The sequence below is a fragment of the Vidua chalybeata genome, chromosome 7 (assembly GCF_026979565.1).
Source record: "Vidua chalybeata isolate OUT-0048 chromosome 7, bVidCha1 merged haplotype, whole genome shotgun sequence".
NCBI lineage: Eukaryota > Metazoa > Chordata > Aves > Passeriformes > Viduidae > Vidua > Vidua chalybeata.
The window spans coordinates 12,524,275-12,550,616 of NC_071536.1; the positions used below are offsets into that span (position 1 = coordinate 12,524,275).

Consider the following 26,342-nt stretch of genomic DNA (forward strand, 5'->3'; position numbering starts at 1 on the left):
GCATAAAATGCAGCAATGAATGTCTGATATAAATCAAAACCCAAGCGTTTTTTGGAGCCTCTCTTCCTGCGGGCAGGAAAATCTCTGCCTGTTTTCAGTACACAATAACCCGCCTGTGAAATAAGTGGGGATTTCTAAGGGTAAGGACCGGCGCTTTCTGCCTGCCTCCCACCGGCACGCAGCTGCTCGGTTCCCCAGCAGGGCCGCGGTACAGAAGTAGGTCAGCCAGGCACCGCGCTGTGCACGCCCGGGCTGTGCCAAGGGCAAAGCACGAGGTGGCACCAAAGGAGGAGGCGGCACCAGAGGAGGAGGCGGCACAAATGGCCGCCCCGGCCCTGCCTTCCCCCAGACAGAACTGCTCGTGCCCCGGGGACACCCGAGCAGCGCGGGGAAACACGCAGAGTTCAAAACGCGTGTCTTTTATGAGCAGAATATGGTCCTTGTCTGTTGGCGAAGCCAAGCTTTTAAACACACGCAATCGCACTGTGTCAACAATTGTTTACGTAAAGAAAATGTTTTCGGTGCGATGAACTGCAGGTCAGGCCACGGGAGCAAGAGCGGAGCGGGCAGAGAACGCAACCCGCCATGTGCAGAGGGCCGGGAGCGCCGGCTGAACACCGACACCGCAGCCGGTCCGGCTCGGGGTCGCCGAGAGGACCACCCGCTCACTCCTGCTTCAGGCTCCGATCGGGAAACAAAGTCTCCAGCACGGCCACCCGCGTCCCGGGGAACACACCCGCCTCCTATTTACGGTGGCCGACCCTGCCGTCAACTGCGAGGGCAGCTCGGGTGAGGTGCCACAGGGGCACACCGGCGGCTCCCGAGCTCCCGCGTGTTTGTGCGTCAGGAGATTCGAACCCGCGCCGACCGGCGGGTTCGCGGGCGCGGCCCCGGCCCCGCCACGTGGCTCGCGGGCGGAACGTGGCCCCGCCGCTTCCGCTCTTCGCTCGCTTCCGCCGCCGCTTCCCCTTCCGCTTCCGCCGCGCGGCGCGCGCGTGCTTGAGCGGGGTCCGTCCCGGCGGCGCACGTGGCGCCCCCCGCCCGCCGCAGCGATGCTGGTGCTGTTCGAGACCGCCGCCGGCTACGCCATCTTCAAGGTGAGCCGCGGCGCTGGGGATCGGGGGCGCGCTGCCTCTCGCCCGGCGGGTCGCGGCCGCCGACCTGCGGCGGAGCAGAAGGGAGGGCGAAGGGGAGCGCGTCGGGCCTGCGATAGGAATTACGAGGAAACACGGGCGGGGGTGAGAGTGAGGAAGGGAGTGAAGGCTCCCGCATCCCGTGCGGCCCCTCGCGGGGCGAGCAGGGCCGGGGGTGGGAGCAGAGGGGCCGCATTGTGAGCGAGGCCCCGGGGAAGGGGCTGCCGGAGGAGGCTGCAGGTGCTCGGCGGGCAGAAGGGGAGCTACTCGGTGCCTGCTAAGCGCCGCCTCTGGCCCTCGCTTCCTCCCCTCTGCGGGCCGGGATTTGGTAGGAAGTTGTGTTCTCGCCCACTTTTTCTTCCCGGCTGTGCTCTCGTGGCCGCTGTTCCAGCAGAACCCCGCGGGTGCGTGAGGGGGCGCGTGGGAGGCGGGCAGCGCCTTCCCGGCTGCTGCCCTGGGCGTGCCTAAAAGCGGGATCCGCGGGGCAGGTGAGGGTCCCTGCAGGATTCTCGTGTCCCGGCCTCGCTCTCCCAGAGGGACAAGCAGACACCTTCCCAGGGCTTTGCCAGCCTCCCGACCGGGTGGCTCAGAGCTGCAGCTTCCTGGGGCTTTGGGCAAGCCTAAACTAGAGTTGCTACAGTGTCGTGCTCCTTTCTGGCTTTTCTCTTGTTCGAGTGTTGATTCATGTGCAGTTTTACCAGCTTGGTCGTAGTTTGATCATAACATCCTTATTTTTTTCCCTTCCAACTTAGTCTTAGGGTTTAGCTTGTGTGAACATGAGTGCAGGTGCGAAGAGAGGAAGGCTCTGGTTTCTTTGCCTTTGCCTGCAACAGAATTGCACCCTTGCTGCTCTGTGTAGCATTATATTTCCTTCCTCTGCCCTGAAACATTTTCTCCTCATTGGGGTGAAGCCGTACAGTTCAGGCAATATTTTAATACAAATTTTAATATCTTAATTTCTGAAGGTAGACCAGGTATAAAGCAAAGGTAGGAGGAAGGACATACAGAGAGAACTGCAGGGAGGTATCTGCAGAGGTGCTGCAGTGTTTGCTGCAGGTGTCAGCAGTTTCCCATAGGCGTGTCATTTTTATACACTAACAGTCTTGATTTTAGCAGTTTCTATGTCTTTAATTTTCTCTATGTGCCCATGTCTGTTTATAGAGGCTGAAAATTCTGTAGGTCTTGGTGTAGGAAAAATGAACTGTGGGAAAGAACCGTCTGGCTGAGAAGAGGAAGAGTTGCCCCAAGGTTTTGCTGTGCCTCACAGTCATGTGGGATGTTAATTGCTAGGTTTATTTGCTCAGCTACTAATTGAGTTTAAAAAAACACAACCTTCTTCAACCAGGGTTTAAAAATCTGCCAGGGAGCAAAATTCATAATACTAGGAATGATTTCTGCATGGAGTTAAATTGCAATTGCTTTGCATTTACATTGTGGGGACAAAACCACAAGATTGAGTGAGATGTAAAGAACACAGTGTTGTAAAGATCTCGACTATTCCCCTGAGCAATTTTTGGGGTATTTCTTGTGCACTCTGCATTTTGTGAAATGTTTATAGGCTCCAAGAGTGTAAGTCTTAATCTGTGCTGCTTAAAAGCTGAGGGGGTTCCCTGTGTACAGAGGTGGGATTAAGCCATTGCTGCCTCTTGGGTAATTCTTGGCTTGGTTGACGACCAAGCTGCGGTGACAACTGTTCTTTACAGGGATGTTTTCTTTTTTGTTTGGGTTAGGTCTGATTAATGAAAATAACTTGGGGGATCAGTGCTTTCTGTTAGGTTTCCCAGATGTTTTATTTTTCCAAAGCAGTGGTAAATTTGGGTTTGGGTCACCATGATTATGAGTAAGTCCTGTAGAGGACATGGAGCAAGCCCAGTTTTGATAAAGAAGAGAGTTTTGCTTTAATGTGCCAGGTCCAGGAGGATGCAGCCATTATTGAAGAACTTCTGTAATTCAGGTGAAAGTAAAAATGTTTCACTATTGTCTATTAGTAGGGTAAAGCTGCTGAGAGAGAACGAAGAAACAGAGATCACCGAGATTCTTTGTTGACTCAATCTGTGTTAACTACTGCAAAGTGGTTGGATACACTGTAAATGTTTCAGGTCTCCTGGGTTGAAGAAGTAAATGTAGTTGTGTGTTGTGGTTTTTTTCCTGCAGGTTCTGAATGAGAAAAAGCTTCAAGAAGTTGACAGTCTGTGGAAAGAATTTGAAACTCCTGAAAAAGCAAACAAAATGTAAGCAGTTTTATGTGGGGATAGCAGTGTGGCTTGTGGATGGACATGGCTGCCTGTACTTACACAGAGCTGAGGTTCAGAATGAAGTACTGTCTTCTGAGTTTCAGTATTGTAAAAGCTGTGAGCAATGATAATGTGAAGTTAGATACTCTGAGATGCTTACAATGGAATATCAAAGTGAAAGAAATACCTTACAGTATAATTAAGTAGCAGAAGTCATTACTGTGTGTCACCAAAGCAAAAAAGTTGAATAGTATTTTAAGGTGATGTGGGTGCTTTGACAAGAACATCCAAGCTTGTAATGCTGGAAGTGTCAGTGAAATGACAGGGGTTTGTGCTCACAGGAAATTCTTTTGGGAAATATAAAGCTTAATCCAGGTGGAACTATGTAAATCACTGAATTGAGAGCTAGTGTTTTTGCCCATGCCATCAGTGAGAGTTAGCACCACTGCAGAGTTGCACAGGGATTGCAGCATCCACTAATCAAGCTGGCCTTTCTAGCAAATTGCCCTAAAGCTGGGGACAACGGTGGATTCCTTCCAAGTCTGTCTAGTGTTTTTATTGGAGGATTTCTAACCAGCTTTGATTATAATGGATGCATCTGAGTAAGCTATGCATTTCATATTTATCCTGCTCTGTAACGCTACTTAGAGCAGAGGCCAGAATATCCCACATCTGCCTGTTTGTAGTGGGTTAATCTTGTCCTGGAAACATCGTCTTGGCCACTTGCTATACAGGATGTGGCTCTTAATGGGATCTCTACTCTGATAAAAATAATTCCTCTTTTGCCTTTTTGAAAAGGCATCACTGTAAGCCTGAAGCTTTTGTTGGGATCTGCAAATGCTTAACTCAAGTATTCAGCTGTATCTGTGACCTTGCTTCCTTTGCTGATGCTTGACTCACTACCAGCAGTTGTTAATCAGAGCTGGATTAGTTAAATGCCTGTCCCTGACAAGGAATTTACTGGATTGAGATAGCTTTTAAACTGTAACTATATCCCAACACCACAGACTGTGTGAGGGCTAGAGGGAAGCTGTATCTAAGGATCTGACACAGTGTGGTTAAACACTCTTCATAGGATTCTTGGCTCTGGTCAGCACTTAGGGCATTAAAGAAATTTTTGTTGTTTGTCTTAAGCTCAGCTCAGAACTCGTATTCTAATTACAGGGGAGGACTTGAGGATTCATGGGCAATGAATCCGTTCAAATTTAAAGTCTTTGAAGATGCATTTGGTTGAAAAGCATGTTAAACCTGAGCTATGCAGGCTCTGCATTCCACAGAGGCAGAATATTTCCTTTTGAAGATGAGTGGGAAGATGCTATCATCACTCAATCAGGGTGCAGTGTTGAAATTTAAATGGATGATGTCTGTCTTTAAATATGAACTACAAAGCAAAACTGGGGGTTAAGTTTTCTGGTGATGTCAGTCCAAGGAATACCAAGTCAAAATTCCTTTTTTTTTTCCTTTATATAATTGTTGTGAGACCCAGCTGAAATGTCACACCAGACTGAATTGGCCAGTTTAGTGCTCTGAGTCCTTTTTGAAGGTCCGCATATTGATCTTTGCTCTCTTGAAGCCATAGGAAAAAGAGAGGAGCTGTAGTAGCAGAGGCAGAAAAAAAAATTAAATGGTTCTAGCATGTGGTTTATGTACACTTGTTTGCACACTTCTATTTTATTTCTGTAGAGTAAAGCTGAAACACTTTGAAAAATTTCAGGACACAACAGAAGCACTTGCTGGTAAGTGAGTTAACACTATTATTACAAAAAAATCAAATCCCTGTCATGCACTAGTTCACTCATTACTTGCCTGTGTCCATGCTCTCTTTCTTTTCTTAGCTTTTAAATTACAAGTTTTTAAAAGTGAGCTGGTTTTGATGGTTATGAGGTCACCTATCCAGTCTATAGTGCAGTAAAGATGTAATAAAGTGTAGTTTTTTCTTTCAGTGCATAGTTTTAAGCAGTTTACAAATGAGCACCATATAAATTGTGACTGATACATGTATCCTGTCTGTTGTCAATGATGGATTCTTGTTGAAGCTGAATATCACTGATTTGAGTCAACAATTCGTCACTACCACTGAGACAACAGATAGGTATTAGAGAACACTCATTATTACAACCACCTGGGTTTTATGGATGCTTGTTGTGCCTGTGGTTTTCAGCCTAAGAAAGGTCTGTGTTCTCCTCAAATTCAGGAGTTTAAGCAAAATGGAAAGCCTTTTATTCAATAATTTTTACGAATTCTGCACTTAAATGCTTGATATGTGGCCTGGTTTGAACAGAAATGGTAGGAATTCTAGGCAATAATTCAGAAATAGTGTGAGAATTACTGCTGAATGTGTTGTATGATTTAAGTAGGTGAATGTTCCACGTCACATTTATAATTAAAGATCAGTTCTTCATAGTCTGATGTAGTAGGGATAGATTATAAAGGAATCAAAGAAACAAGAATGGAGACACAACCATCAAACATGAGATGCAAGTAAAAGAGCTGTTGTACATTCCTCTCCATGGCACAATTTTTGGATTATGTTGCTTTTGCATAGGTTTGGATTCAGTTCATGTATAGTTAGACTGGTTAAAAAAACCTCAAAAGCATCCAACACGTACTACTTTGCTTCAAGTTGACTTGTCTGTGAAATGGAGAGGTTCAGATTACTTATGGCTCATTTATTTTGAAGGCAGGACTATGTATGTGACTGTTTCAAGGGGTTAGATGCTATTGGCCAGCTTGCAGGGTAGAAAATTATCTGCATTGCAGAAGGATTGAGAGGAAACTCAGCACAGCACTTTGATTTTACTCTTACATGTCATTAGATTCTGGAAACCAAAAATCACTGGCTGCTGCTCTGTTACTGTGATGGAGATGTATCAGTCCCAGAAGTTCAGTGGAGCACAGAGCTGACCCTCAGAGTTGTATAAGTGCCTGCTTAAAATATATTGTGTGGGATTGTAAAGCTTTTGCAGATCTATTAATATTTGAGAATGAAGAACATCCTTTAAAGATTCTCCTGTCTGCATGCTGTATTAAAAGGGTCTGTCTGACTGTCCAGTTTGGCATTATTCCTGGGGCTTTAGATAGTACATTATCATCACCAGAGAATGCAAATAAGCCATTACTCAGTTTAGGATATCATGGTTGCTGCCTAAGGGACCTGGCAAATGGTTGGTTAATTAAATTATACACAAAATATTCCCATATAACTTTGCTGTTGGAAATGTTAAACATGTATCTAAAGCGTATGGCATACTGTTTGTGGAGATCCTTAAACAAAATTGGCAAAAATAGAACTGAAAACATATGGAGAAAGGAGAGGCAACTCGGAGAAAGGTTTTTGATTTAGGCCTTCAGAGGAAGATGTGTATAATTTTCTTCTATTTTGATTTGCAGCTATTGCATGGTGAAGTAATATTGCAGCTCAAACTAGAGCTACTGTGGACAGTTAAAATAAATGCATGAAATTAGGAGTAATATTTTTACAGGTTTTAGGAGAAAGAAACAGCATCTTTGGTCTTTTTGTTTTATACAGCATCCACAGCTCTTGTAGAAGGCAAGCTCAGCAAGAACTTGAAAAAGATTCTCAAGAAGATTGTGGCAAAAGATGCCCACGAGCAGTTGGCTGTGGCAGATGCCAAACTTGGAGGTGTCATAAAGGTGATAACTGATTTTGCTGTTTTTCCTTTGTCTCGTGCTACTGAAATGCTATAGTCAGAATCCAGAGATTTTGCAGTTACTAGCAATGGATTATGCTGCCAGTGCTGTGTTTGCAGCATAGAGGATAGGTAATCCTAGTCTGTGTCCAGGGAACATGATGTCTTGAGAACACAGGTGACTGATATGGTAAGAATGCACTGAGGTCTTCAGGTTTGCTTGATTTCTCTCTTAAATATTGGTTAGAAATCCAGCAAGTAGAAAAATTAATTTTCTAATTATCCAGTCCAGAAAAAGAGTGGAGGGAGGAACCAACCAAAAAAACCCAAGCCAGGCGGACACATATTCCTCACTAACAGATGCAGCAATAGTAGGGTGGTGATTTATTGTCTTTTTGGGAGTGGGCATTGTTGTACCTTCCTTAGTGTGCAGGTAGCTGTGAACACCCCTTGGTCCTTGCCTGCCCAGAGAAAGAAGGAGGTTCTGTGAAGGTGGACTGCTTTTTCCAGTGTTTCCTAGGTGTCAAATATCAGTTTCCCATCTCATGTCCAATTGCTCCCTGTTCCACTGAACTTTGTTCTGACAACCTTATCATGCTGTCTTAGGAGACTGTAGGCTGCAAAATGAGGGCATAATGTTGAAGGGAATAAGAGCAAAGACGTTGAACTAGTTATTCAGTCTTTTTCTCTGAAAAAGACACAAATCCTCTGCCTCTGAATTTTCTTTCTGTGACCAAACTGTTTCTAAGTAAACTTCAAAATCTTGAATCTTAAGTTGAATGTTCTACATAGCAGATAGAGTATTAATTATAAATCTGCTCTTCAAAGTGGAATATTAACTCTGTGGGGAACTGGGGGTGTCGCTACCCTGAACATCAAAAATGGATGAAACTTGTGTGATCACAGGATTGCAGTGGGAAAACCAGTTAAAATTATGTAAGGCTGCTGGAAGAAGGACTTCAGAGGAATGTTGTGCTATGCCTGACTTTGGACCATTGATTTCCACACTGCAGGAGAAGCTGAATTTGAGTTGTATACACAGCCCAATGGTTACAGAGCTGATGAGAGGAATTCGCTCCCAGATTGAAGGGCTCATAGCAGGCCTCCCTTCTCGAGAGATGGCAGCTATGTGCCTGGGTCTGGCACACAGGTGAGTTCCTACAACAGCTCTGTTTCATCCTGTCTGCCCCACTCCTGCGTCCCTGGCTGTGCTGTGCTGCTTGAAGTGTTTCTGAATATGTGGCATGGTTTTATACTCTGTAAGTCAAGATACTTCTGTAAATAAAATCTTGTTTACAAAGGAAGGCCTTTCAGTTTGCACCCACCCTTTAGGGAAAGGCTTCATCTTCACCCAAAGTGAAAGCTGGTAGCTTTCCTTTTCATGTTACATACTTCAAGAATTCATGTAGAGTGTGTCTGGAACAGTCAAGGGAGTAATTTAAAGCTCCACTGCCACGAAGAGACAAGGTGGAGACCACAATTTGATGATTTGGGCTAGAATAAATGCCCATATAGTAGATAATGCAAATATTAAAGGTAGGGTTGTTCTTCCCACCTTGTTCTTGCTGCTTTTTAGATTTAGTGGAGTGGTAGTTAAATACAAAGTTGTTGGATCACCATGGGATCAAGCATCCATTAGCAAATAACTTTTTAATCCATATTCTGACATGAGCTTGTCTTGTCACAAGCCATTGGCAAGTTAGAGAACTGCTTTGCTGTAGCCAATTTCTAAAAAGTCTGTTTGCTTGGAAAATGGGCATTAATATTGAAAAAGGACTTTTAAGATGCAAATCCTCATTGATACCAATTGTCTTTCACTGTAGCATACAGAGAAAATGTTAACATAACATTAAAGCCAGATGGTAATGGGCTTTCTCAGACAGTGAGAATCTGTTCCAGGAAGTTTCTTTTGTTGCTTCAGATTAGTGTTGGTATTTGCTGCTAGGGAGGTGCAGTTTTGTGGATTGCTTCCAGCTGCTGCCCAACTGGAAGTGCTGTTGACAAATACATTTTGTGGAGAACCATGCAGAAAAGCCAAGAGCCAATTAATTTCCTGCCACAGCACTCATGTTCAGTCTGCAGCAGGTGGTACAAATAACCTTAACTTTCTCTTTCACCCTGGTCACAGGGTATGGGGAAGGCTGTTGTGAAGCTTGTGTCACTGTGGCTTCTGGCCACAGCTGAGAGCAGTCAGTGGCACAGAACTGAGCTTGGTTTCAATGAACCTGTGGACAACTGTATTCATGTTAAAAAGGAACAGGTGGGGCATATTCTGCAACAGGATGTCAGGATGCTGATGAAACTGTATTTGTGTCTCCTCAGCCTTTCCCGATACAAGCTGAAATTCAGCCCAGACAAAGTAGATACCATGATTATCCAGGCAATTTGTAAGTATATTTAGAGCTTAAATTATTAATGGGTTTGGCTTAAGATAGCTGACTTCTTTACATTGACTAAAGAAAAGTATTGCTGCCATTTTCCTCCTAGGATGTCTTAGTAAATTGGGCACTGATGTTCATCTGGGCATAAAGTGTGTTTTCTCAATAGAGTTTTCCACAAGCAGGAACATTTTTAGGGTGATACAATAAACTGGCGTGCACTTTTTCTTAGCATAGAAATCAGCTGAGCTACAGGCAGTGTTAGTTCAGTCCTCTAAGGGCTTTCCTTCCCAACGTGCCTCCCTTCTGAGGGGTGCTGGGAGAATGGGCCCCACAGGATAGCATTTTCTGACCCATCATTTAGGTGGTGTCTTGCATAGATGGCAATGTAGAAATAGACTCCTACATTAGGTGTGTAAATCACACTGTAGTGTGTAATGCTGCATTTTGTCTCCCTGCTTTCTGAATGGAAAAGAGACTGAAATTCTTAAAGCAGCTGGGAAAGCCCATTCCTCTTTTTTCCTTGAAGACACACACATCATAATCTGCACTCTTGCTGTGAAGCAGTGGTGAAGCATCCTGTTTGGAATATTAATTCCCAGACTGTTGCCAATGATGAAACATAGTTAAACTGAAATTAATGATGTAATTCAGTTCCTTCGTCACTACCACTGAGGCAACAGATGGGAATGTTGGTATTGCATTAGCAGGAACTATTTTAGCCACAGGGCTCTCTAGCAGTATATGCTGTAGGTGCTCTACTCTAATAAACTATAAATCTGGTTATTTGTCATATGTAGTAAATAGTGAGCCCGTTGGCTTAGTATTTGGTATATTTATATTATAACAGCAACTAAAAGGCTTGCTCTTTTAAATCAAGTAAAGGAATACAAGATCAGTTAGTTACCAGTAAAACATTTTTTCCTCAAAGTTAATTGGATGCCTAGATTTTACATCAACCTTGTGTGTAGTACTTTGGCTGACTAAAAGGAAGGAGAACTGGCTGCTGCGCTCCTTCTAGGGGAGTGTGCTTTGCAGCTGTTAGGGAGCTGGTCCAAGATGGTCCCAGTGATAAAACTTTGAGGCCACACTCATGGGAATTCTAACATTTCTATAGTATTGTGCCTGGTATTACGCAGTTCTCTGAAAAGTAAAGACTTCTAGTGTACTGCAGTTTGGTTTATTCCAATATTTGTAGAGTGAAATACTTCAGGTAATCCCCCTTTACACAATTTAAATTGGTTGGTTTGAGAGTACCACATTTTTAGGTTGCCCTTTTAGAAAAAGAACTTCATCCTTCTTTCTTTAGCTCTTCTTGATGACTTGGACAAAGAACTGAATAACTACATCATGCGCTGTCGGGAATGGTACGGTTGGCACTTCCCTGAACTGGGCAAAATCATCACGGATAACCTGACATACTGTAAATGTGTGCGGAAAGTCGGTGAGTAGGGAGGACAGCCGGGCCTGGGGCATGGCAGTGGGCACGTGTCACACTACAACACGAAATAACTCAAGCACACACACTAAGATCAAACGAGTAAAAGGAAGCAAGTTTTATTTCTGACCTCACAATATATAGTATTCCAAAAGTGACGGTGGATTGGAGGATGAAATTGTCACCTCTCCAACCACACTGATCAAACCAACAGTCCATCAATTCTCTCCTCCCACAAAGAAGAATGCAAAACAATCATTATTTACATGACAGTGCATGAGAAACTCCAGTAGAAATATGTAAACATCAGAAGGCATAGAAAACTTTTAAAAGAACAGGGCAACAGGCACAGCGTGAGTGGCACTGGTGTGAGAGCCACTCACTGCTCATCCAGCTGCTCATCACCCTGAGCAGCGCTGCCTGCAGCAGCAGGGTAGATGGGGCCAGCAGAAAAGGTGGGTGTGTTTGCATCTGGATGTTAGTGCAATTTGCCATTTGGAAACTTAAGTGAAAGTTAATGCCACATCACCAACCAGTCCTTCATGGACCACCAGCACATCTTAGAATCATAATTAGTCAGCAGACCAGTTTGGAAACCAGTTCCTAAAAAACTGATGTAGAGAGAAGTGTTGCCTGTCTCTGGGTGTTCTTGAAGATAACGGCTACTAGAACTACTCATAAGAACAGAAAGAATGACTGCTGTATTTTGGACACTTGCCTCACCTCTTGGGCTCATGTGCTTTGTATTGATTTATTTTTTGCTTGGTTGGTTTTTTGTAATAATGAAGTTTGCAGTCCAGAGAGAGACTGGTGGTTTTAAGGGAGCTTTTTTCCCCCCCAGCTGTAGGAACAATTAAATAGATTTGGTTAGTGGTAAGTGACTGCTTCCTGGAATTCTATTCTTGTAATAGTGTCACTGAAAATTTTGCAGCAACCAGCTACTGAAAAGGTGAAGAATGCAGTATGGGCTGTTTTTTGGTTTTTGGTTTTTTTTTTTCTAGTTTCAAATTTATTATTTCCACCCATTCCTAGTTGGTATAAACACAAAGTCAGAACACTGACATATATATTAGGAATTCAGAATAGTGTGATGGCAGACTTGAGTCACTGTTTTTATTTTGGCCTTTTATCTTCATCTGTTTCTGTGCTTTTTTTACTAGTTCATCTCACCCCCAGCACAAACATGCTTTCATCTGTCCCCCACAGGAGACAGAAGCAATTTTGCTTCCTCTGATGTTTCTGACATCCTACCAGAGGAGATTGAGGAGGATGTGAAGGCTGCTGCTGAGATTTCTATGGGGACAGAAGTATCAGAAGAAGATATAAACAACATAATCCATCTCTGTGATCAGGTATGTACACATGAATGGATAGGACTAGGACTCTATTTCAGCTGTTTCAGAGCCACTTATGCCGAGGAAAGCTTTTCCCAGGGCAGTGCTAAGTCTTGTGATGGCAGTGATGATTCCTATATTGTTGCTTTCCTGATGTTCAGACGTGAGGGTGCACAGTCACTACCTCATCTGAGCCATCTCAGGCTGCTGATGTCTGCACAAGGCCTTCTGAAAGTGGCAGTCTTACTTTTGGGAGGAATTTTGCTATCATTGTACTTTCAAGTATTTGAGATAATAGCATTGTATAGCCTCTTTAATTTGTCACTGTGGAAGCTAGGTGATAAACCCTGGGTTTAAAATGGACCACTGAAGCCCCAAAAGAATTAGGAATTCTACCCTGCTCTTGTCTGGGCAGTGTGTGAGCAAACAACCCTCTGACTTCAGTTATGCCAGTTGGATCCCTTTGTGACTTTACCAGGGAGCGGCAGGGTTAGGAGTTCTTGTTCTTGGTCTACACCAGGCTGCTTGTTTATGTGCATTCTAATTGTGTATATTTGTATGAAACAAGTAAAGAGCATGTATCCCATTTCAAGAGAGTGGTGGCAAAGATTTTTGTAAGAACTGAATATTCTGGGTTTTGTCCTAAAGAAAATGTCCTTACTAAGTATTTCTGTTCTGCTTCTCTGTCTTTGGCATGTTGTCAGCTCCTTTATCAGGAGTTTTGCTGAGAAAATAAGTTGCATAAGGGAATAAGCAGAACAGATCCAATATGCTTTGTGGATGTAGCTGTGCTCTGGGAATATGCCCTATATAAAGCTTCCCATTACTTTGGCTCTTGGCTGTTTGTATGTTGCAATTTTTTAGTCTCCTACATTGGAATTCTCAGTGCTTCCTTGTGTCAGTGTTTTTATCTCTTACTATTTTTTGGTCGGCTGATAATGACTCCTGTAACCAAACTCTGTCTGTGCCAGGTGATTGAAATCTCTGAGTATCGGACACAGCTCTATGACTACCTGAAGAACAGAATGATGGCCATTGCTCCCAATCTCACTGTCATGGTGGGAGAACTAGTGGGAGCAAGGCTCATTGCTCATGCAGGTGAGTTACAGTGATCAACATAAATAAGTCTTAGGTGACCTCATCAGAGGTTTTCTCCAAGGAGCTGGTCAGCTAACAGCCTTATATAAGGCCTGGTGAACATATTGTGGTAAATGGGGCGAAGGCAGCCCTTGAGGAATCTTGAGAATACCAGCATGAGCTTGGTAGTAGTCTGTGATGACGAAGATCTCAGTTGGCCTGAATTCTTTTTGGAATATGAGGGCAACTTAAGTCACTACCTCTTCTGAGACACTTACTGAGCCTCTTGCTGATAGTTCAGTCACTTCTGAGGTAAAAAACCAACACTGGGCATTTGTAGTCAGGCTGGCTCAAGATAGAAGCCTTATTTCAGTTATCTGTGCTGCAGTTCTGTGATGAAATGTTCTTGCTATCAGACTGTCAGGAGTAGGCATTATTCCAGTGGAATATGTTTTATTATTCCAGTGGAATATGTTTTATTGAGTCAGCCTTCTTTCCTGATGCTCAAATCAAACCAAGACAGTTGAGGCATGAAAGAAATGGTTTACCTGTCCTTCAAGAAACAAATAGGAAACAGCTCTCATGAAAACAGATGGATCTGAGCTTCTTACACTATTCAAAAGCAGGAAACTAGCTTAGCTGCTCCTCTGACAAATTAATCTTCCTGTATCACCTCTTTCTAGGTTCCCTTCTGAATCTGGCAAAACATCCAGCTTCTACAGTTCAGTTACTGGGTGCTGAGAAGGCTCTCTTCAGAGCACTGAAGACTAAAAGGGACACACCTAAGTTTGGCCTTATCTATCATGCCTCCCTGGTGGGACAAAGCAATACCAAAAATAAAGGGAAGGTAAGTTGCATAGTTCTTTACTGGCATGGCTTTTTCCAGGGCATTAATATCTTCATGATGGCTTGAACTTCACAGTGAGGCTTTTCCATGGCTTGGTTTACTGTATCAATTTTGATGACATGGAAAGTACCACTGTCCTACAAATCTTTGAATATTGTTCACTCCTGTTCAAAAAAAAGGGAATAGGATTGTCTGTTTGACATACCTGAGCAATAATACGTGTGTTCTAGATGAGTTAGGATGTAACACTGACTTTCTCAGGGAGTATGTTAATACTTTCTTCTATGTAGCAGTAAACTAAGGTGTTAAAGGCCTTAGTCTTGCTTGAAAATTGGACTGTTTTTGTACTGAAGTTATTTACAGCTTGGTCTTAATGCTTAGTCTTTCATAATGCAGGTGGACGAATATATGTTTGAATTGTGGAGAAAGCTGGTAATTACACCTCAGACTAACCTGGTCTAAAGGTTGGGGTAGAGTAGGATATGTATAACTGACTTGCTGTCTCAGACGTTTCCCTCTGTTTATCAAGGAAGCAAGGTGTTACATTAACAGGATTTCAGTGTTGAAAGAATGAAACACTAATTATTTTTTGGACTAAACTCTGCTAGTAAATTGTTACTTTGTTATTTTGTATGTGGGTATGGTTTCCAGATCAGAGGGAATCATTGCCTTATGTTAAGTCTTAGCATTTAATATTATTTTTGGCTTTTCCAGATTTCTCGAATGCTGGCAGCAAAGACTGCCTTGACTATTCGTTACGATGCCCTTGGAGAGAACACCAGTGCTGAAATGGGAGCTGAGAACAGACTAAAAGTAGAGACAAGACTGAGGCTTTTAGAAGAGAGAGGGGTAAGTCTTGCAGAGAGCTGAATGAAGCTGTCGTTCTTGTTCAGGGTATGATTTTCTGACACTGCTTTTTGACTCTTCTCACTCAGTAGCATGTCACTCTTACCCTGTAGTTTCTCCCAGCTTTGGCTGGAGTGGCTGGGTGTGTAAGTTGGCTGCAGGCATTTGTGTGATAGGTGTTCTTGTTTACAGGGTTGTCTTTATTTGCTTTATACTGAAAAATTTTGATAGTGAACAAGATTAATAAGATCATACCTTTGCATTCCTTGCATCTCTAAATTGCAAGGATAGGCTTATTATTTCATAGTTTCTTTCTCTTTACCTTAGAAGGAGTATTTGTGCCAATATTTTTTCTAGCTTGGTTCCTAGAATCTGGGCAGAATCTGGTGGTGCTTAGTCTTAGGGAGCTTTCTCTGTAGCTAAAGCAAGATGTTATTCTGCAAATTGCTGCACTGCCCTCCTACCACCTGATACATATCCTGCCTCTTCACACTTGCTGTTCCATGTTGCCATCAGCACAGGGTTCTGGGAGAGCATAGGGACCCTTTCCTCTTTTAGGTGGCTGCTGCATGTGATCTTGTGAATGACATCTAGGTTCAGCCTTCCAAGCTAGATCTGATAATAATGCTCTAGTACTGGCATCACTAGAACAGAAAAGAAAAATCCAGAAAAACCTGCCCACTCTCCATGGAAGGTGAAACTTCCCATTGTAATAAAGGCAAGGAGACCTGTTAGCACCAAAAGACAAACCAGTCACTTGACAAATACACATTTAATTTCGTTTGGGGCCTGTGTTGTGGCTTTAAGGGTGGCTTTATGCCAGCTGTAGGGTGATACCTGCCCTGACATGCAGTTATTCTTGCCGAAGAAAAGAGGTGCACAAATTTGAGCTGCTTTTGGGAGTTTGGAGGTATGATGTTATGTCATGTTACTGTCAGATATCTGATGCAGTAGTAGATGTCCCAGATATCTGATGCAGTAGTAGATGTCCCTTACTTGAATTTGGCTCTTGAAGAGCAGCATTTGGGAGACCATTCTCACCTCAGCCTTCCTTACCTCAGTTACACTCCCTGTGACTACTCTATGCTCAGGTGTAAAGCTAATGCAGGTACACAAGAGCTTGACCCATAATATATGTCCGTCTTTCCATTTTTAATTCAAGAGCTGAATAACTTGTGTTGTGCATTCTTTTCCTTATGAGTAATTTGTTTTTCATATCTAAATTTCTCTTGTAGATAAGAAGAATAAGTGGCACTGGAAAAGCCTTGGCCAAGACAGACAAGTATCAAAACAAGAGGTGAATAGTTTTTCCTTTCAGCTTGGCTGAGTAGAAATAACTCTTCATGTTTTTATTTCTGAGAAGCTTTTTGGTTGTGGGCTGAGTTGACCTAAGATCCAGAAAACATTTTCTATGCTATTTAAACATTGATAATAAGTTCTGTTGCTAATAAGAATTTCCTTTTTCCCAGATTTTCTAATGTAAATTACTGACATCATCAGATAGCAAGTACTTTAGGTGCTACCAGCAGCACCCCAAAAAGCAGAGTGTCAATATACAGCAGCTTTATTTATTACCATTCCAAATGAAATAAATTGGAGCAAATCAGAGTTTGAATTAATTTATTTCACAGGAAAGCTGTCCTAGAGACCTACTTAGTCATCTTATTCTTAAAAAAAGGAAAAAAAACCAGGCACTACTTGTTCTGAGCAAAGCTTCATCTCCTTGTTTAAGTCATGTATGTAATAAGTAACACTCTTAAGCAATAGATAAGGTCTTTATGTACTCTGGACACTGTTAGAGCATTTTCTGGTGCTCAAAATGACACTGTAAATTGCAACTGGGGCAGCCAAATATCTGAGGATTTGAACAAGGTATTATTAGTCTGTGCTGTGACATCTGGGTTTATTGCTTAATTTGGTTGCAGGCTTCTTGCTTTGCTTGGCCTGCTTATTTTGCTGAGCCTTTGGTGTAGAGAGGGCAAGAGCTCAGCAAAACCAGTGCTCATTCTGTAAGGAAAAATTAGCACTGTTGCACCCATCTGCAGCTCCCAAACATCTTTCTGGAGTCTAGCTGTAACTTCTATTTCCATATGTCAGGCATTTCCAAGTGGAGTGACGGCTGTGATTTCTGGAGCAGTTTTTGCAGACAGTGTCAGTCAGTAAATGAAGCATCAGGGCGTGTCAGGAGGCAGGAGCTGAGGGAGGAGGTTGTTAAAGAGACAACATAGATGCTGGGGTTTGACCTCTGGAAATGAGGAATCGTGAACTCCTGCCAGGACATGTTTCTGCTGTTAGACATGCTTTGCAAACATGTCTAGGCTTAGGGAGGTTCTGAAGATAATTCCTGGCTGTTTGGCATAGTCTAGCTACCTAAAAGGGAAACTAACTCAGTACTTGTCAAATTGTCCTTGTAGTACAAAAATGGCAGTACTGCTGCATGGGCATGTTGGAAGGGCTAAAATAGTGTTTTAAGGAGATGGGCAAGAGTCTTAGTTTTGTATGGAACTATAGATTTTGTATGAATTAGCTAAATTAAAGTAATGTATCAGAAGTTAAATGCAATTTAGTTTTTAGAGATGAGATTCAAGTGAAACGTTTCTGTATGCTTGCCAAAAAAGATGCAAGAGATGCTATATTTGTCTTGTTTATGGTTTTGGGGTTTTGGTTTTGTTTTTAGTTAGCAGTATTATGACAGTGACAAGGAAGCCAGCGAGCGCTCACTGGGGTTTAACTAAAGCAGAGTCTGCTTTTTGCAAAAGGCTACACAATCAATTTCTTTAAACCAACATGCAGTGTTAATACCCATAAAAATAATTTCCCATGTTTGGAGGATGAGCTGCTGGTACTGTCTGCTGGCATTACCACATGCTTCCCAGCCCAGTCACTCAGCTTCAGTTGCTTTTATAACCTGTGCAAGGTATCTACTTCAGATTCCTATTTTAGAAAAGTTCAGATGTCCATTATGTAGCTGGGGACTAAATATTTAGACTTAGTGTTTTAAAACTTCTTCTTTCTTCAGTAGGAATTCTGTCCTGAATAAGAAAAAAACTGCTTCATTGTTATTTGATGATTCAGTTCCCCCTTACAAGTTCCAATTAAAGAGCATTGGACTTCAGGATGGCTGGTTCTCTACAGCCTGTAGAGGAGTTTGGGACTGAACAAATGAGCATGCAGTAACTGAGAAGAGGCAGTTTCAGACACAGATTAGATATTTGAATGTCCCATAAATTCAGTGATACAGGTGCTACAGCAATGAGCTGTAACATTACCCTGCCTTGTGAGTTTGCCCTAGCAGTGTAAAGGTGGAGAGGTAGTGTAGAAAAAGCAGTAATAAAGCTACTTCTAATGCTTTGTGTGTGTGCTTATGTATTATTACCCCTAGGGTACAATTATGGGGTAATATACCAAATACAATACAATAATACACCAAATGGTGGGGAGCTGTGTGCTTGTGACCATATGGCTATGCTAGATAGGCTTTCAGCATCAGAGAAATCAATGTTATGGGTAATTCAAGTACTCTGTGGAGCCTTGAACAGGTATAAACCAGAATCAAAGTTGTAGTTAACTGGTATTTTCTTTTCAGATCAGACAGTTGTACTTTGTGGGGTATCTCTTCCCTAGTCATGATTACTGATAAAGGCACTCTGTATTGGAGGGAGGGCCTCACTACCTGTGAGATGCTTTGTTAGCTGAGCAAGATTGATTTTCAAATATTCTTGGTAAGGTTGTGTTGGAAAGTTTATGTTCAACTGCAGGATCTTCCCTGAAGGTTTGCTCTTCTTAATACATAAACTGACTTTTTTTCTTCATTACAGTGAAGTAAAAGTGTTTGACCCCTCTGGTGACTCAACACTTCCTGTTGTTTCCAAGAAGCGCAAAATTCAGGAGGTGGATGAACAAGACACAGAGGTTGCAGTGAAAGCAAAGAAGTTCAAAGCAGAGATGAAAGGTTGGTTGCTGTACCTGTGTTGCTGCCGTGTCACTGTTTGCATCATGCAGTTGGGCATAGCATTTACAGCCAGCCACAGTACCTGGGTATTCTCCTTGAGAATGGCAGTGTATTTTAAAAAGTGACTGACACCAGACTGCAGTCCATTTACAAGCAGTTGTAAATGTATAAGAACATTGAAAAACAAAACTCATATTCTTGCAGAATTTCTTGCTCAACAGGTTTGTATTTAGTATCTTGAAGACAGAAAAGCTGCTCTCTGTAAAACCAGAACTTGCCCTATTTTCTTTCAAGAATACTATTTTATTTTGTGTAGAAGTGTTTTCTGGCATTTTTCAACATAAAAGGTCAGAATTGGACATGAAATAACACTTGGAAATTTCCATCTGAATTTGCGTAATACATGAACAATTGTTACTCTCTGGGGAGCTAAAACTGAACTGTGTCCACAGTTGTTCTTTCCTTCTCTGATAAGTTACTGTGTGAAGAAAGATTTTGAACTGCAAATAATCTAGTTTAACATTATAGTTCATTTTAAGAAACATTCTGTTCTCACCAGTGTGTAACTTGGGAGGGGAAAAATGGGGAAAAAGAAGAGGACTTAAAGTCACTTCTGTGAGATCCAGAGCCAGATCTGGGCACAAACTACTCACATGTTTTGCCAACTACCTGTGCCTGCAGTAGGTGAGGGCTGTCAGAGCCTTCCCTTTCTGCCTTCTCTGCTGCTCTGTACTAGGGAATCAGAATGCAGATATGCTGGTTCAATACCTCTTTATGCTCAGGTGATGGAGGTGTGATCATTCCAGACACCACTTAGTCCATGGTGTCTCTGTACATGGAGGGAGCAACTTGCAGGAATCTAAACATGGCTGAGAAATAAAGTTACACCGGAGTGAAGGAGAATCCTTTGTGCTGTAAAGCTGAGATCTGTGCTCCAGCTTGTTCTCTTAGATTTAGCATAATGAGAAAAGGACATCAGTACTTTGGAGGCTTGAACTTTGCCCATTTGCTTTTGGAGAATATGGGTGTTCTCACAGCTACTGCTTTTGAACCAACTTCCATTACTATAGCCAGAAATGTTCCTTTGGGCTTCCCTTGCATTATCAAAGCAAGTGTTGACATCTCACAGGCAGGAGCTTGTTGCAGGTGAAATATTACATTGCCTTCCAGCCTGCTCTTTTGTAGTTTGAGGAGGATATTTCATTTCACAGTTATATTATTCAGTGGTTAGTGCTTTTATACACAAACCTGCTCGTGTTTGCTTCATTTACTTTATATTCAGATTTGGGGATTGGTTGGAGCTTAGCAGGTATCCTTGAACTGGAGGTAGTGTCCAGAATATTTGTGGACAACTGAAATCTGTATTATTTGGCTGCTTGTTTTTCAAATTTTCCCCAAACCTGAAGACAGGCTTCAGATGTGTTGCTTTTCTTCCTTAAAAGATGAGTAATTCTTCAAATGTATGGTTAATAGCTTCTACTTTTTCTCAGTTCTTTGTATCAACTGGGTCATTTTATTTGACTACCTGGGCATTAGTGCTAACTATGCCAGTTGCTTCAGACTGTAGAATGTTTCTGGAGAGTTTATTTATCTTATGTCATTTTTATGCAGAATTAATCCCTTCAGCCCGTCCTCTTGTACCCTTGAAAATAGTATTGCCTCATGTTTGCAAATTGCATTTGAGCACCCAGCATGGGTACACGGATTTCCCTGACAGCTGTGGAGAGACCATAGCATTGCTGTTTTCCAGCATGATTTCTCTGATAGCACAGTGTGCTAGTAGGGGCTTGGTGGTCCTAGAAGGCTGAGGAGTTCAGCAAGTCACATAATACACAGAAGGCTGCAGAGGAGGTCCCAGTATTAAGATTTATGTTGCATGTCCACTTTAATATGCATGTCTTTAATGTCTGCTATTCTTGGCTCTGTTGTTTTTTGCTGCAGTGCTCTATTCAGCTTTTGCCTGGTCAGAGATAACACATCCAGACAGTGTGTTGTGAAAGAAGTCTCTGCCCGCTCCTTTCCCATGCTGTTTGTGCAGCTGCATAAAAAATGGGGGATGGTGGAAAAGTAGTCCCAGAAAAAAAGGCTTTCTTCAGCCAGAAATTTTTATTTGGTTTGTATTACAAGAGGAAGGTAAAGGACAGGAAGGAGCTGGGAAACTGCCACTGAAAAGTTTTGGTCAAACCATTGCTTTTAATATCTGTTGTAAAGGGGGACAAAGTATTTTGCATTATGCCAGTCTGAAGTGTAAATGTTACTGCAAGATGAGATGTGTGGTGTTTTACCTCTCCCTGTTTGGGGTGCATGAATGGCAGTACTTTGAGTGGGAGCTGGCAGGGGATTGGGGGTTGAGGTGTGACTTCAAAACACATTCACCTTTTATACCTGTCAGGAAACCAAGTGCAAGGATTAGTGCCTGAAACAAGTTATAATCCACTTCAGGAGCTGTCTGTTAAAACCTGTTTTCATGTTGGTGAAGGGAAATAGGGCGGGTGTTTTTGTGACTGTGGTCTCTGAAGTTGGATGTGGCCAAACAGAATGCATGCCACCAGCAGGGCTAGCCAGTGTCCCCAGGGAAGCCTTCAGCTTGCATTTAGCATCAGGATATAGTAGCAGTGACTTGGGAAGGTATCTCTTGAAAAGAGAAATATCTTAAATTAATGGTGTTAATGGAGTGAACCCTGCAAGATACAACAGCAACAGCTTGACGGGGTGTTCTTTACTGATCAGCAGTGTGACTTCATTCTGTAGATGTGGAATATTGTCTGGAGGAGGGAGGATACATCACGACATCAGGCTTATGTGTAAAAGCTTAGACAAAAATGGTGGAAAATGGTGAGTGGAACTACTGCTAGTGATGTGCAGCACTCCCAGGGCCATCAGTCAAACTGCTCTTCAGAGTGCTGCTTTCTGTGCCGAGTCAGAGCTATTGTTTTCCTTGTCAGCCGCTGTGTATCACAAAGAAACCCCCATTGGCCTTGATTGACTTGGAAGTATTGCACCTAGAGGGAAAAGACCAGCACCCCTGGAGCCTTTATCCTTATTCTGGCTAGGTACAAATATGTGAAGTCTTGTGATGAGCTTTGCTAGAAGGCAGCAGCTGAAATCTTCAGGGAGGGCTCTGCTGCTTGTGAGAAGTGACAGTGCCTGTGAGCACCCAGTGCATCATCTGCACTGTAAATTGTGAGAGGTTCCACTGCCTGGTGTGTCAGACTTGATGACATCTAGGGTAATAACAAGAAATTATTTTTTCAAGGTTACCACCCAACATTTTTCTTGGAAATGCATATTTTACCAATCCAGCTGAGTAAAAACATGTAGCATAGCAAAATACTATGTGCATGCTCCTGTTATACAGTGTGGTTTTAATATAGTTTATGCTTATTTTTCAGCTACTTTTAATTTCCCCATATCATACATAGGGAGGTGAGGACACTTATTTTTGCAGCTGCTTTGAATGCCTTATGCTTGCACACTGTTCTCTGTTAATTTTGTGGCAGATTTACCAGGGATTTTTGTCTAGAATCTTTTGCTGTTTTGCTTCTGGTATGTTTTTTAATGTCAGAAAACTGCATGTGTTGGCTGTATTCTTCTGTAGACATGTCTAGAAATTTTTTGCCCCGAAGCCAACTTTTTTTAATCTGAAGCTAATGTTAGAGGCAGAGTTTGAAGTGTTATTTTTGACTCATATAATCCTTCTTCTGGCTTGAGGAACTAAACTTGTGACAAAGTACAGTCAAGATCTTAGGAGGTTATGTGGTTTGGGTCTTTTTTTTTTTTAATTGAACTTGTTCTTTTTGTAAGTGGTGAGTGAGTGTTCTTGAAAATGAAATTGGTTCTTTCATGGGGGACATATGGTGAGAAAATGACGTCTTAAGTCATATCTCCAGTAGCAACTATACATACCACAAACACCACTGATTTCAGCATCAATTTTGTAGCTACTGAAGGACAGTGGTTGCTACATTATGAACTTAGTCATGAGTACTGTGTGAAATTTGGTATCCAGCACTGACTCAGCTGTGCAAATAAATTTAACTTGGGTATGCTCCAGTAACAGCCTGGCTGCTGCATAGGCTGTCAGCTTGTTAATGATTTCTGCTTGATTTCTTTACCTCGAGATTCCCAAGACTGGGGATGTATTCTAGGAAGTGAGTGGTAAATCACAGTTCCATTACCACTGTGATTAGATAGGGCAGCTGTTGATGAATTGTTCTGAGAAGTAACTGTAGGGTCATAAGTAAATCTTTCCCTGGGTTGACATTCCTCTCAGCTTATATAAATAGTATTATAAATAATTCCTGTCATCCAGGATAGGAAAGTGTTTCTGCATTAAATGCTTGAAGTTGCATTGAGATATTTGTGTTTGCCAATCTAAACAGTAAAGAAAACTGGTCTGCTTCTTAACAAATTTCCAACATCAAGATGGAGAAATCAGTTGTGAACAAGCTACTGCTGGCTAAATGTATTTCTAAGAAGGGATTTAGAGTCCTTTTGCTGCTCCTGTGTTGCTGGTAAAAATACTTGCCAAACTGTGGACAGTTACTTTTCCAATGGAGTACTTGAAGGTAATTTGGCAAACAAATGAAAACGTGCAAGCTTGTTTTAAACTCTGGGAGCAGCATGTAGGAATAGCATGATATGAATTCACCAGGAGATGTGAATAGTGCTGTCTGAACACTGTCACTAATGTCTGAAGTAGTTGTATATTTTGGTTATAGCAGGGAGTAGTTCTGCACGTAAGTTAACACAGAAGGTGAATAGAAGTCATTGCATCCTCTGACATCTTCTAGCTTTTCCTTTTGCACTCTTAATAACTGGCAACCTGCCTTTCATTTTTGTCCTTTCTGTGGTGCAGAAGGGACAGCTGTAGAAGATGGTGAACCTGTCAAAAAGAAGAAAAAGAAAAAGGATAAGGAAAAGCAAGCTGAAGAAGAGATGGTACTGAGTGAGGAACTCCCCACCAGCCCCATAATTGAGGTGAGGCAGAATTGCACAGCTACCTGATCCTTTTTGGGAATGTTCTCTCCAAAACGTAGAGTGAGGGGTGGGGAGAAATTCATATATGTATAATCCATGGCGTGCAAATAGTTTTGCTCTAGTAACTTTATTTTGTGATATCCGTCACTACAATGTCCAAGAAGATTTGCATTACAAAATAAGATCTGGAAAGTTTGTGACTGCAATGCCTCCATTCCCCTCCTGTCCTCTGCCCACCCCCAGCTCTAGCCTTCCCCCTCTTTGCATCTTTTCTAGTGGTAAGAATGTCCCTTGGTGCCAATCCACAGGCATCTCCACTTTGGGACTTGTAGGAAGCAGAGGCTGTACCTGCTGATTTGTTACCTTCTAGCAACAGTAGAGCAGATGGGACCAAACCCAGCTTTTTGCTCAGTTCTGAAGTCCTGTTCTTAACACAGGGTTTAATTTTGTGCCCTTTGTGTATGTCAGCTGCAGGGCTGAGGACAGGGCTGAGCTGTGACAGTGTGGCACAGCCTCCCTGCCCCTGTGAGCAGCCAGAACATTCAGCAGCTGAGGAAGGACATGGCTTGGGCTGTGCTCTGCTGAGCATGGCAGCTGGGGTGATGCTTCGGCCGTGTGAGCCTGTTGCCTAGCTACATATGTTGCTTTCCTCTTCCACTATGCTTTGTTCATGGCAACATTTGTTTGTTTGCAGAATACAGAGAAAAAGAAGAAGAAAAAAAAGAAAATGAAAGATGAGGGTGAAGACTGATGTGGAACAGGAGAAAACACTGGCCCTTAGACAGCTGCTTTGGAGTAGCATTTTTCAACATAATTTGTTTAGCCTCTTGCTGAAAACTAACTTCCCTGTGTTGCAAGAGGGCAAGGAGATGGGTTTGATAGCTGTCTTCTCCCTGGAACAGGATACCCTGGTGTCTCTGATAATTAGGAGTACTGGTTTCTTTTGTTTAAAAGCTCACAATAGATCCTCTTTTCACAACCAGTCTCCCTTGATAAGGAATAAAAACATTTTTATGGAGATCTTATGCCTTTGTCTTTTAACTTGTTTGGTGTTTTTTCTAGCCATTATTAGGACTATTTCCAAGATGTATTGTTTTGAATGACTGGTCACTTCTAAAGTTCTAAATGTGTAAATGTTCTGTTGCAGTTTATTCTCTAAAGATTTCAAAGGTTGTAATATCCTTAAATTTTCCATAAAATGGATACAGATATCTGTGCATGATATCAAAGATGCTTTGAACAGTTGAGGTGTGTTACCGAGTCTGCACTGTAGTTCTTTTGATAAAGCGTTTTTTAAGCATCTTCCAAATGTTTTGGTTTTGCTGCACTGGCTAACAAAATTCATGTGCATGTTTTGAAGAAATGTGAGGTAGCTTTCAAACTGCTTCATGGTGTTTGTAGCAACTTCCCTCACTTGATTTAAAAACAAAACAAAGCAAAAACCAAACAAACCCTCAAAACTAACAAAATCCAAGGGAAAAAACCCCAACCAAACCAAACCCAAGCAAAATTACTTCTTCAGCTATCTGATAATGAAGTAGAAAAGACAAGTGTTTTATTAGTAGCAGAAATCAGCCATTTGCTAATTTGCCATTCTTATGGGAATACAGATGCACTAAAGTAGCATCATGTGATCAAGACTCTAAAGCTCTTATGGTGGAAAAAGAAACTTTTTTAAAACTGTGCTTAGCACTCAGTTTATTAATTGTTATGAAGGATTTTTTTTTTCCTCATGTGTAGTGGTAGAGTATTACCTAAACAAAAATGAGTTTCTTCAGCTGAGTAACCTTTGGTAACTGTAGCCAGTGTAGCTGGCATTTTTCTTTGGAATACAACTTCTGAGCAGCTCCTTCCTACTGAACCGCCCATGGCTCGTGGCCTGTAAGAGCAAGTGGATCCCTGACGAGATTGGTAACAAGTTACGAATGGAGTTACTAAGTTACTAAATGCACTGTTCTGCCACTATCAAGAATATGAACTGCCTTTTTTTTTTTTCCCTTAGGAAGGTTGCAATGAGTTTAACTGCTCTAATTGAGATTGCCTGGGTATACTGAGACCATTCCAGTTTATCTGCTTTTTGCTAGACAAGTAAGATAAATCTAAGGTGAAATGTTTAAATGGGCAGCAAAGGTATTAAAAAGTATTCATAATGAGATAAAGAGTTGACTATTAGTGCCTTTGGGTTTTTTTATTGTAAATGCATTTTCAAACAGGAGTCCTTACCAGACATAAAGTTCAGTTTCCTCTGAACTATTAATGTTCTTCTTCAAACGTATCAGATAAATTATGTATGTGCTGTTCAAAAAACTGTCATGTATAATTTACCCTAATCAGAAAATTTATATGAACATCAGTTGCTAGTAGGTCTAATCAGTGGATTGAAATGGAGAGAAGTTATTTTTGCATGGCCACTTTTTTCTTCCTTTTGCTTATTCCTTTGATAACAAGAGAATGAGATCTACTTCTTTCCTTA

At 42.1% G+C, this 26,342-nt stretch overlaps 1 protein-coding gene and 4 non-coding genes across 6 annotated transcripts; all 5 read left to right on the forward strand.

Moving 5' to 3' along the window:
* Positions 1–963: 963 nt before the first annotated feature.
* On the forward strand, positions 964–24,887 carry NOP58 (NOP58 ribonucleoprotein). Of its 2 annotated transcripts, XM_053947156.1 has the most exons (15): positions 964–1,097; positions 3,288–3,364; positions 5,051–5,103; positions 6,897–7,021; positions 8,031–8,167; positions 9,340–9,404; positions 10,705–10,839; positions 12,040–12,185; positions 13,139–13,265; positions 13,928–14,091; positions 14,806–14,940; positions 16,173–16,234; positions 18,756–18,889; positions 23,748–23,869; positions 24,564–24,887. In XM_053947156.1, exons 1-15 carry the CDS (start codon positions 1,053–1,055, stop codon positions 24,618–24,620), a joined length of 1,584 nt encoding a protein of 527 aa, XP_053803131.1. In that variant the 5' UTR covers positions 964–1,052; the 3' UTR covers positions 24,621–24,887. The 2 variants fall into 2 exon arrangements, with proteins under 2 accessions (XP_053803131.1, XP_053803130.1); XM_053947155.1 differs by lacking the exon at positions 5,051–5,103 and having other exon boundaries at positions 1,010–1,097.
* LOC128791119 (small nucleolar RNA SNORD70) lies at positions 5,371–5,459 on the forward strand. The gene has a single exon (XR_008431988.1). It is a non-coding gene; the product is annotated as a small nucleolar RNA SNORD70 (small nucleolar RNA).
* Positions 9,995–10,082, forward strand: LOC128791120 (small nucleolar RNA SNORD70). Its single transcript, XR_008431989.1, has one exon. It is a non-coding gene; the product is annotated as a small nucleolar RNA SNORD70 (small nucleolar RNA).
* LOC128791117 (small nucleolar RNA SNORD11B) lies at positions 12,284–12,367 on the forward strand. The gene has a single exon (XR_008431986.1). It is a non-coding gene; the product is annotated as a small nucleolar RNA SNORD11B (small nucleolar RNA).
* Positions 13,433–13,518, forward strand: LOC128791116 (small nucleolar RNA SNORD11). The gene has a single exon (XR_008431985.1). It is a non-coding gene; the product is annotated as a small nucleolar RNA SNORD11 (small nucleolar RNA).
* Positions 24,888–26,342: the final 1,455 nt, after the last annotated feature.

What these genes read in the sequence shown, in the direction of transcription:
- NOP58 (XM_053947156.1), top strand. Translation starts at nt 1,053, where the DNA reads ATGCTGGTGCTGTTCGAGACCGCCGCCGGCTACGCCATCTTCAAG. An exon ending in AAGGCTCATTGCTCATGCAG is followed by an intron (nt 13,266 to 13,927) that starts GTGAGTTACAGT and finishes ACCTCTTTCTAG; the next exon opens with GTTCCCTTCTGAATCTGGCA. An exon ending in ATACCAAAAATAAAGGGAAG is followed by an intron (nt 14,092 to 14,805) that starts GTAAGTTGCATA and finishes TGGCTTTTCCAG; the next exon opens with ATTTCTCGAATGCTGGCAGC.